At 34.8% G+C, this 12,445-nt stretch overlaps 1 protein-coding gene across 1 annotated transcript in view; it reads right to left on the bottom strand.

Moving 5' to 3' along the window:
- Positions 1-303: 303 nt before the first annotated feature.
- The window catches only part of LOC138393674 (disintegrin and metalloproteinase domain-containing protein 18-like), a 105,756-nt gene continuing 93,614 nt past the window's right edge, over positions 304-12,445 (bottom strand). Inside the window, exons 20-24 of the mRNA XM_069485053.1 lie at positions 11,358-11,472; positions 7,289-7,432; positions 4,781-4,789; positions 737-822; positions 304-630 (exon numbers count right to left, since the gene is read on the bottom strand). Coding sequence (XP_069341154.1) covers positions 304-630; positions 737-822; positions 4,781-4,789; positions 7,289-7,432; positions 11,358-11,472 — 681 coding nt within the window. The remainder of the gene's footprint in view (positions 631-736; positions 823-4,780; positions 4,790-7,288; positions 7,433-11,357; positions 11,473-12,445) is intronic.

The raw sequence follows: 12,445 nt of genomic DNA, 5'->3' as shown, positions 1-12,445 counted from the left end.
CTTCTGCAAGTGGGATTATTATCCTACTACTGTCCAGAGACACTTCAGGGCATGTTAACCTCAGCCCTGAGTGGGAGAAGTATGGACTACAGATCTCTGACCTCACCCAGGCTTCCTCCTTCCCTCACCTCCCCAGGAGATGCACACCTTCTTGTGTAGCATCAGGGAAAGGCAACTGTCCCAGCTCTGTGCTGAGCCCTCCAACCACCAGGCCCAGCAGGACCCCCATGGCTCTGAGGCCCTGAAACTGAACAGGCTCTAACACTCTTCCCCTCATCTTGGCCTGAGCTACTGGGCATCTCCTCATTGTGCACTGTGGAAAGGCCATTCTCTTACAGAGCAAGAGTCTTTACTTAAGTGATCCACGGAGGTCAGCTGGCCCAGGCCTGAGAGGGTCACCAAGAAAGGCAGCATTGCATGGCCAGCCGAATTCGCCACAGTAATGTCTTTTAGGGGTGGAATGGAGGCAGCTTGTGGCCACTGGCCCCTGGGCTCTTGCGAGGGTGAGGGAGGCACAGCAGAGCCACAGGGCAGTGGGGGATCCAGGGTGTAGACCAGGCCCAAGCTCTGCAGGTACCAGCGGCCAACGGAGTTTGCAGCCCCAGGGGTGCCCACCCACGGGCTGTTGTACTTGCAGAGGCACACAAGAGCCTGTGTTTCTGCACACATGGGCTTTATTTTCCAAATGTTTGACATTTAAAATGCATTGAAAGGTGAAAGAAGGGTTACAAATCACAAGTTCTCTTCCAGGCCATCTGCTGGCGACTTTCTTGGCAATATCAATATACCACGTCATAGCTTTCTGGTGCAATGGATGAAGTACTGTAGGGGAGGAGAACAGAAAAAATAGAAATTCACAATAGTAGCAGGTCATTGGCTACTTTTAGCCAATGGATTTCCACTTTAAGTCTCCGGTCAAACCACAAACACTACAAAATCAGTTCTATTATAGATAAGTTTGATTCTTAGAAAACTGTATAAGGAGTTCAAATAAAAAGCTAACTGTAAAATGTATGTGTGTGTTTTATTACTTTAGTATTGATTTATAATTTAATATGCAGGCAAACAAATTGCAATTATGAAATAACAATGTAAAAACAATGGCCATTCATTTATTCAGTTTTGTATGCTTTGTTTCTTAGAAAAACCTAGTTTAAGCAGACTAAATGAATGGTTAGTCATAATTTTTTCTCCAGCAATATGGAGTGCACACATGGAAAGATAATAGAGTTAACATGGGCTAATATTCATGTTGGTGACTTGCCTAATTTCAATTTGTTTTACGATTTCCTTATTTTACATTAATATATTTTTACTGTGGTAAAATACAGATAACATAAAATTTACCACATAATTTTTGTTGAGATGGGGTCTCACTATGTTGCCTAGGCTTGTCTCAAAATCCTGGCCTTTAGTCATCCTCCTGCTTTGGCCTCCCAACGTGCTGAGATTACAGGTGTGAGCCATCATGTCTGGCCCAATCATTTTTAAGTATACAGTTAGTGATATTAAGTGCACCCATATTGTTTTGCAACCATCACCACCATCCAGCTCCAGAAATCTTTTCCTCTTGCAAAACTGAAATTCTATACCTGTTAAAGAATAACTCCCCATCCCCTGTGGCCCATAAGCACAAGAAAACATGCTCAATATCACTAATCATTAGGGAAATGCAAATCAAAACCACAATGATATACCACCTCACACCCATTAGGATGACTGCTATTTAAACAAAATAATTAAAAAGCAGAAAATAAGAAACTTTGCAAGGATGAGGGTAGACCAACAACCCACAAGGTGCTAGTTCACCATTGTTTTTTGTAGTTGAGTAGTATTCCATGGTATACTACATCACATTCTATTAATCCACTCGTATATTGATGGACACTTGGGTTGTTTCCACATCTTTGCAATTGTGAATTGTGCTGCTATAAACATTTGAGTGCAGATGTCTTTATTATAGAATGTATTTTTTTCCTTTGGATAGATGTCTAGTAGTGGGATTTCTGGATCAAATGGTATTTCTATTTTTAGCTCTTTGAGGTATAATAAAGACTGTCCCAGACAAGCAATCACTGATGGAATTTGTGAAGACTAGACCTGCCCTGCAGGAAGCACTCAGATCTACATTATACATTGAACAGCACAACAGACACTCACCAAAGTAAAATCACTCAGGAGTTAAAGTCCAGACCCTGGATTACAATGGCTACAGAGGTAAAACAAAACAATAAGAATTTACCCAACAATATGAACAGAAATCTACCACAAATATCAATCCTCTCAATAAATGTGAATGGCTTGAATTGTCTTCTGAAGAGACACAGGCTGGTTGAGTGGATAAAAAATTGTAAATCAAGTATCTCCTATCTCCAGGAAACACATCTAAACCACAAAGATGCTTTCAGACTCAAGGTCAAGGGTTGGAAAACAAACTTCCAGGAAAATGGAAGCGAAAAGAGAGCGGGGGTAGTGATTTGGATTTCAGACAGCATCAAGTTTAAAATAGCAAAAGTAAGGAAGGACGAAGATGGTCACTATATGATGGTGAAAGGAAAAATCCAACAAGAAGACTTAACAATTCCTAGTATTTATGCACCCAACACAGGGGCACCAGATACATAAAGCAAACCCTGTCTGATCTAAACAGCATGATAAACAGTAATGTAATAGTAGCCAGGGACTTCAACACCCCACTGACTGAACTGGACAGATCCTTCAAACAAAAAATAAGCAAAGAAATAATGGATTTAAATAGAGTTCTAGAACAAATGGGTCTAACAGACATCTACAGAACAGTCCATCCAAACAAAGCTGAATATACATTCTTCTCATCAGCTCATGGAACATACACCAAAATCGATCACATCCTGGACCACAAATCAGATCTCAACAAATTAAAAAACATAGAAATTGTACCATGTATCTTCTCAGGCCATAGTGGTATAAAATTAGAGATCAATTTCAGCAAAACACTCACCATTTCACAAAGTCATGGAAATTAAACAAGCTATTGCTGAATAACTACTGGCTCACAGAGGAGATCCAGATGGAAATAAAAATATTCTTCAAACTAAATTATAACGGGGACACAAATTATCACAATCTGTGGGATACAGCGAAAGCATTCCTGAGAGGAAAACTAATGGCATTAAATGCCACATCTGAAAGACAGAAAGATCAAAAATCAACAAACTAATAAACTGTCTCAAGAAACTGGAAAAGGAAGAGAAAATTAATTCTAAACCTAGCACAAGAAAAGAAATAACTAAGCTCAGAGCAGGACTAAATGAAACTGAGAACAAAAGAACTATACAGAAGATCAATAAAACCAAAAGTTGGTTTTTCAAAAAGGTAAACAAAATTGGCAGCCCTCTTGCTAGATTAACAAGAGCTAGAAAGGAAAGGACTTCAATAAACTCAAACTTTTCCAGAAATGGAAAAAGAGAGGTCATAACAGACATCCCAGAAATACAAAACATTACCTTTGAATACCATAAAAATCTATATGCCTCCAAACTACAAAATGTGGAGGAAATGGACAAATTCTTGGAAACACACAACCTCCCTAAGCTCAATCAGGAGGAAACAGAATTCCTGAACAGACCAATATCAAGCACAGAAATTGGAGCAGCAATTAAAAATCTTCCAAAAAAACACATATTTCTAATTAATCAAAGAGTCAAAGGGAAAGGATAACAAGGAAAAACTAGAAAATATATTGAACTGAATGGAAATGAAAACTATGATATCAGAACATATAGGTCTTGGCCGGGCGCGGTGGCTCACGCCTGTAATCCTAGCACTCTGGGAGGCCGAGGCGGGTGGATCGCTCGAGGTCAGGAGTTCGAGACCAGCAAGAGCGAGACCCCGTCTCTACTAAAAATAGAAAGAAATTATCTGGCCAACTAAAATATATATAGGAAAAAAAAATTAACCGGGCATGGTGGTGCATGCCTGTAGTCCCAGCTACTTGGGAGGCTGAGGCAGTAGGATCGCTTGAGCCCAGGAGTTTGAGGTTGCTGTGAGCTAGGCTGACACCACGGCACTCACTCTAGCCCAGGCAACAAAGTGAGACTCTGTCTCAAAAAAAAAAAAAAAAAAAAAAAAAAAAAAGAACATATAGGTCAGATAGGTTGCAGCTAAGCCTAAAGGGAAATTTATAGGTTAAATGCCTACGTTAGAAGAAAAAAGATCTCAAAAAAATCATCTAAGCATTGACTTTACAATACTAGAAAAAAGAACTAACCAATCACCAAACAAGCAAAAGGAATTAGATAAGGAATATTAACCTGCATTCAATGAAATAGAAATTGAACGCTAGAGAAAAGTCATTGTAACAAAAAGTTGAATCTTGATTCGATTAATTAACATTGTATGCCTGTATTAAACATCACATGTACCTTATAAAGATATATAACTATTATATTATGTGCCCATAATAATTTTTAAAAATCAGAAAAATTAGCAAAGCTTTAATTAGCCTGAACAAGAAAAAAGAGAGAAAACGTAAAGGAATAAAATCAGGAATAAAGTACAAGAATTCATTGCTGACATTATAGAAATTAAAATAATTAAAAGGAAATACTATCAACAACTTTATGCAACAAATTTTATAATTTTGATGAAATAGACATGTTTCTTGAAGACATAAGCTTCCAATATGGCTCAATAAAAAATAGATATTCTGAATAGATTACAACAAATTAAAGACATTAAAATAGTAATTAAAACTCTTCCCATGAAGAAAAGCCCAGAACCAAATGATATTACTGGTAACATTCCATGTCTTAATTTGTTGGTGACTATGCAGATATTTACCTGGATATTTTTTTAACCTGTGCATACCTGTACTATATGTGATTTTGTATATTTCATAGAATTCACATGCAAATTCAACCTGTCAATGCAAATCAGCACTGTTGGCTCATATGTGACCAAAATCATTTAATGTATTTTTGAGCTTCTTTCTGTTACACATATGCCAGGATAAAAATATACAATACTTAAAGCTATCAGTTTTCTAATTACTCTATAAATTCATCAAGAATCCATAGGATGTACAGGTAAAACACATTAGCAAATCATATACATAAATAACTTCTACAAAAGATAAAAGATAAACAAATGGGAAAAGAGACCAAAAGATGTCAACAATTATTTCCCTACATAGAAACACAGAATGGCTTGGATAAAAATAGATTTACAGCCTCACTAGTAGCTAGAAAAACATAAGTAACAAAAAAATTAGATACAATGACCACTTCCTCTCTGCATAGACACACTCACACACAGTAAAATTGGACCCCTACCTGTTGTGAAATCTTGGACTTAGGTTTGGGTTGTAACTGGCCTTCAACCAAATTTTAAATGGTCATCTGTCATCTTGAAGCCAAAAGAACAAGGCTCTTCCTACTACCATTGCTTAACGCCAGGCTGGCTAGAACTCTGATCATTTTGTTGTTGTTCACTGTGTTCTACCTTCTAGTGTCACTAAGAGTTTCACTTAATATAAAACTTTCTTAGTTTGTTCTTTTGTTAATTTCATTGACTATTTTTATGAAGTGCAGAATTAGAAGTGCAAATTACCATATTTCATAAGAAGATACAATATTTTGTCTATTAATTTTATGCACGTTCACTCAAATGAGAGACCAACTGTGTCAAGGACAGTATGGACTGGGAGAGCATGTTTGCAGAGGTCATTAAAAAAAAAAGTTTCTTTGGAAAATTAATTTAAAAATAATCAAAGGAAAAAAACAGTTAATGCAACTCTATCTTGCATTAAATCTTCACTCAAGGCAAAGGTGACAATACTCCAAAGGCAAACTTTTTTTTTTTTACCAGTAGCATAAGACATCAAGAGGAAATTGACTACCTCAAGGATGGGAAATAGGACTCTGTAAGGATCAAGCTTTATGTTGCCAATCCCAAGGAATGCTAGTGAAGCCACGCAACTGGACACATGGTTTTATACTAGCTACATGTAAAGTTTGCTGAGCTTCAGTGCCCTTTATACAACTAAGGAGGTAATGCATGATGGAAATAAATATATTGCCACAAGATGACATACTTTACTACCAGCTAGTTTAAATATTTTTTTCCAATGGCTCCAAATATATGATACTTGTAGAGTAAACAAAAATGAAAGAACTAAGTGCATATATCCCAGACCCGCTGGAAGAGTTTATAAGGAGATATTCAATGAGACAAGGGCAGTAGAAATTTTTTGATTATGGAGATGTATTGATCACATATATCACCCAGATCTCCTCAATGGTATCACATATAAGGAATTCCTTTGAAGCCTGTCTTGGCTTTTTATCTGTAAAGAATCACAGTAGCTCAATTAAGTCACTACCTCTTTCAGTGCGTAAGATCCATCACTACCTGAACAATAGACATGTAATGCAGCGGTCCCCAAACTTTTAGGCACCAGGGACTGTTTTCATGGAAGATAATTTTTCCACAGACTGGTGGGGAGGATGGTTTTGGGATGATTCAAGCACATTGCATTTATTGTGCACTTTATTTCTGGTTTTGTTACATTGTAATATATAATGAAATAATTAGACAACTCACCATAGGTTGGGAAACTCCCGATATAATGTATGTACTAGTGAAAGTCTCTTAATAAAATAGACCAATAATAATACCTTTCAAAGAAAACAGCACTTTGAAGCCGAAATCGCTATTTGTGATATTACATTTAAGTACCTGTATGAGGATTTCTTGCCTTAAGTGAGTTAAATGTTTGGTTATCAGAAAAAGAGGAAGACAAAAGTAAGAATAGAATGTATAAATATATAGGAAACAGTATATAATCTCAAAGAAATGCTGAAATTAGATTTTTGTAGCATTTAAGACTATTAAAGAGGCAGAATTATGAAATTCAAATAATCTATTAATAAAAATTTTAACACAATTTTCAAATTGGAAATATTTTTCCTAAAAAAACCCAACACCTGGACATAATATAAATTTAACTAGAAAGAAACATAAAATGATGCACCAGACATATTCTTCTCTGACCTATTAAGTCCCTTGTACAGTGTGGAATACTCATGAGGAAAAGTTCTAGAACAGTCAAAATTTCGATTTGCCCCACTGTGTTACTGAAAAACTATTGGAAAACAAAATTATAAAAACATCACTTATATTAGATTAAAAATATTACATATTAGGAATTAATATACCATGTATGAATTTATGACACTGGTAAGTGATCAGCACAATTTAACCTAATACATTGATTATATAAGTCATATTTACCCTTTATGTCCTGTGCTCTCTCTGTTGCGTGATTTGTTCATTTCATTTCTCTTAATGATCACAATGGTGAAAATTATGAAAAATGGTAGAAGAATGTAGAAACTCAGAATAAGCCAGTTGTTACGATGTGTATTGTAGCCTTTTTTAGATAAATGTGTATCTAGAAATGAGCCATATTATAAATCAGTAGAGACTTACTGAATATTTAAATAAGTTTATATTTTTCTCACTTTAATCATATATATGTAAATAAATTTTAAAATATTTCAAACTATTATAGGAAAAAATTAAAAAACATTTAAGCTCATAACCTAAAAACTGCAATGGTACATTTTTCATAAATTCTCTGTCTTTTATGAATATTTGTTTAAATATTATGGTGCTGTATATGTGTTTTAAATGCTGTTTGCTGCATTCAGCCTATTTATAACATCAATAATTTAAAAGTTAATACATTAATAGGACTGCGTAACATTTTAGGAAAAAAATATAGACTTGGAGAAACCCCCATCCAAGACCATTGCTAAACCATAGTTTCTTTCCTTGGAACATTTTTAATTGACTCATGTCTCTCCATCTTGTATTTATATTCTGTACATATAAATAAAATATGTATCTATCCATATATATCTGTATCTGTATCTATATATCTATATATAACATATTCAACTGTGTATGTGTGTATATCTTCCCATTCTGTAAGTATATTATGCCCTTTGATTATTTTAGTATAGTTTCAAAAGTTGAGATATTATACAATTTTGAAAAGTATACAAGAAAAATATATTAGCAAAATTAGGAATAAATTGACTAAATGAATATGCATACACCCACTCTCCAGGTCTCAAAACAGATCCTATTAGAATTCCCAAAGCAATTCAGGACATTTTCTAATCTTCTCTCCTCTCCAAAGGTTACAAAGATCCTGATTTTTCTAATTATTTATTAAGTAAAATTTTACTGAAGTATATAACCTATTAACAAAAATATGTGCATAAAATTGTACAGCTCAAAAGACTTTCTACATTGAACACAACTATGTACCAGCACCAAATCTAGGAAACACAATATGACCAGCACCTCACAACTTACTTTGCACTCACTGTCCCTCCCAAGGAAAATCACTACTTTGTATGGATCATTTCTGGCAGATTTGAAATGTTATATAAGTGGAATTATACTATATGCACATTTTTTCTCCATGACTTTTTGTGTTCATTGTTACTGACTTTTGGGATTCACAGATATTGTTGCTTATATTGGTAAAATGTTGATTCTCATTGATGTTTACTATATCATTGCATAGAAATAACAGCTATTAATGCATTCTCTTCCAATGGGCATTTGGGTAGTTTGCAATTTGGGTTATTAGGAATAGTGCTTCTATGAATATTCTACAACATATCTTTTGGTCAACATGTGTTTCCATATCTCTCAGATATGTGCATACATGGGGAATGTCAAAGCTTGTTCATGGCATATGCCCATATTTGATGTTAGTAAATAATTCCAGTGAATTTACTAAGTGGTTATAACAATTATATTCCTATTAGTGGATGGGAGTCTTGGCTGTTGGATATCTTTGGTATTTTTTTTCTTTTTATATAGTTGTCCTTTTTTGTTTTTTAAATGTAATTTAACTTTACTTTTATTTGACAAATGATAATTACACATATGGGGGATTTTCTTCTTTTAAATGTTTTATTTTTAATTATTATGGGTACATAATAGTTGCATATATTTATAGGGTACATGTGATGTTTTGATACAGGCATACAATGTGAATTAATCAAACCAGGGTAATTGGAGTATCTATCACCTCAGACATTGATGATTTCTTCATGTTAGGAAACTTCCAATTCTACTCTCTTAGTTATTTCAAAGCGTACCCAAACTTATTTTTGACTATAGTCACTTTGTTGTGCTATCAAATATAGTTGATTCTATCTAACTGTATTTTTGTACACATTAACTATCCCCACTACATCAGGCCCTCCCTGCTACCCTTCTCAGCCTCTGGTAACCATCATTGTATTCTGTCTCGATGAGGTCAATTGTTTTTAATATTTGCCTCCTACATATAAGTGAGAACATGAGAGATTTGTCGTGTTTGGCTTATTTCACTTAACATAATGGTCTCCAGATCCACCCATGTTGTTGCAAATGGCAGGATTTCATTCTTTTTTATGGCTATTGTATATATGGACAAAAATTTCTTTATCCATTCATCTTTTGATGGACAATTAGGTTGATTCCAAATCTTGGGTATTGTGAATAGTGCTGTGATAAACATGAGAATACAAATATCTTTTTGATATACTGAATTCCTTTCTTTTGGATACATAACTAGCAGTGGGATTGCTGAGTCATATGGTAGTTCTATTTTTAGTTTTTTGAGGACCCTCCATGCTGTTCTTCACAGTGGATGCACTAATATACATCACCACCAACACTGTAGAAGGGTTCTGTTTTCTCCACACCCTTGGCAACATTCGTTATTGGTTGTCTTTTTGAGAAAAGCCATTTTAACTGAGGTGAGATGATATTTCATTGTAGTTTTATGCTCTGTTCCTCAAAATGTGATTTATTTACTATTATTTTCTAATAAATATATAGATTTCTATTTTACCACGTTTTTCCAAGTTGCATTCAGAATAAACAGTGTATCCAACAGTTGGTTTTTTTTTAACAATCTACAGTTTTCAATAATATGGAATACAAATCATTTGTGCAGAGTTCATTCTTCTATACTTTTCATAAAACTCATTTTATGATATTTATTGAAACTTAAGGATACTGTTTTCTAACTTAACTAAGTTAATTAAAGCTGAATATCGCTAAGAAAATCTAATTACACATATTGTCTATCATTATGGCAGTCCATTCCTATCTACAATTTTGCTTCCACAGTTTCAATTACCCATAGTCAACTGAGGATTGAAAATATTAAATAGAAAATTCCAAAAATAAACAATTCTTACATTTTATATTGCATGCTCTTCTGAGTAGCATGACAAGATCTCATTCATGAGAATGAATGTCCAATGTATCCATGCCATATATGCTAGCCTCTCATTACTTAGTAGCTGTCTTGGTTCTCAGGTTGACTGTCACGGTATCACAGTGCTTGGGTTCAAGTAACCTTTATTTTATTTCATAAGCACAAGAATAATGATGATTTCAATTTGGATATGACAAAGAGAAGCTGAGAAGTGCTTCCTTTAAGTAAACAGTTGAAGATTTGACTATCAAGGAAAAAAATTACATACTAATATTGCTAAGACCTATGGTAAGAACAAATCTTCAGTCCATGAAATTGTAAATAAAAAAAGAAATCTGTGCTAATTTTGCTGTTGCACCTCAATATGCCAAAGTTATGGCCACAGTGCATGATAAGTGCTTAGTTAAATAGAAAAGGCACTAAATTTGTTTGTGAAAGATGTGAACAAAAAACATATTCTGATTGATAGCAATGTGTTGTGCTAGAAAACATTGAGCCTATACAAGGACTTCAACAAGGTTTTCTCTAGAAGAAAAATGACAACAAGCCATTTATTGCAAGTAAGGGATGGTTACACAGATTCAGGAATAGGTTTGACTGAAAAATATAAAAACTCCTGTGTCTTTTGAGGGAAAAGAAATTGCCTCATTTTCCAGCATAGTTGAAGAAGTCAATTAAGAAGAAAGTATACCACCCAAAGCAAGTCTTCAGTTGTGATGAAAGTAGGCTCTTCTGGAAGAAGATGTCCAATAGAACTTATAATCATAAAAGTGTGAAGAAGACACCATGGCATAAAACATGGACAGGGAAGTTAGTTACTGTTGTTAATCTCTCACTGTGCCTAATTTATAAATTAAACTTCATAACAGGTACGTATGTACAGGAAAAAAACATAACATATACAGGTCTTGGTACTATCTGCAGGGTCAGGCATCCACTGGGGTCTTGGAATGTACCCCCAAGGGTAAGGAGGGACTACTGTAATTTCAATAAAGACACCATTCAAGAAAAATCTTAGATTTCCTTAATTAGCTCCATATAAAAGAATGTTCTATCTTGCTTTAAAAATTAAATTGCTACTTACCAGATGTCTGAAAATTTCCGTCATCAATACTGCCCCCTGGTGAGCCAATCTGGAATATACAGTCTGGAGGCCTATGGCCAGGAAAGCATTGGCAGTTACCAAAATTATTACATATCTGAAACAAAAATATAGAATCCCTTTGAGTCAACTGGCCCAAAATGTACAAACAGCTCTTAAAACTTAAAAATAAGAAAACAACCCAAGTTTTAAAAATAGGCAAAAGATCAGGACACCTCACCAGAAAAGATACACAGATGGCCAGTAAACATGATAAAAGATGCTAAACATCATGTGCCATTAGAGAGCTGCAAATTAAAATAGCAGTGGTTACCACTAAGCAATAATGAGAATGTTTAAAATCCAAAACTCTGAAAACACCAAAAGTTGGTGAGGATGTCAACCATCAGGAAACTTTATTCATCGTTGGTGGGAATGCAAAATGGTACAGCCACTTTGAAGGACAATTTGGCAATTCCTTACAAAACTAAACATGCTCTTCCCCTACAGCCCAGTAATTTTGCGCTCCTCGGTATTTAGCCAACTGATTTGAAAAGTGACGTCCACACAAAATCTGGCACGTGAATGTTTATAGAAACTATTCATAAGTTCCCCAAATTGAAGAAAACCAAAACGTCCAAATGCATAAACAAACTGCGGCACATCTGTGCAACAGAATGTTATTCAGTGACTAAAGACAGGGAGAGATAAAGCCATGAAAAGACATGAAAGAATCTTAAATGAATATTATTAAGAGATAGTAAAAAGATCATTGGTTGGTAGGGGTTTGGGACGGGAGAGGAAGGGTTTAAATATGTGGAGCACAGGGCATCTTTAGGGAAGTAAAATTCTTCTGCATAATACTGTAATGATGGAAATATGCAGTTGTATATATTTTAAGACCTGTAGAACAAACGAATTAACCCCAATGTTGCAAGATGCAAAATAATAGTGAAAATTGGAGGGTAGAAGAGTTAGGGGTTATATGGTAGCCCTGTACTTGGCACTTACTGTTTTGTAAGCCAGAAATTGCTCTAAAAAATGTCTACTATTTTTAAAGGCTACTACAGAAAATATATAATGAAGAAACA

This window comes from Eulemur rufifrons, chromosome 12, assembly GCF_041146395.1.
Source record: "Eulemur rufifrons isolate Redbay chromosome 12, OSU_ERuf_1, whole genome shotgun sequence".
In the NCBI taxonomy this organism is placed as follows: Eukaryota; Metazoa; Chordata; class Mammalia; order Primates; family Lemuridae; genus Eulemur; species Eulemur rufifrons.
This window is presented reverse-complemented; position numbering and strand designations above follow the sequence as displayed.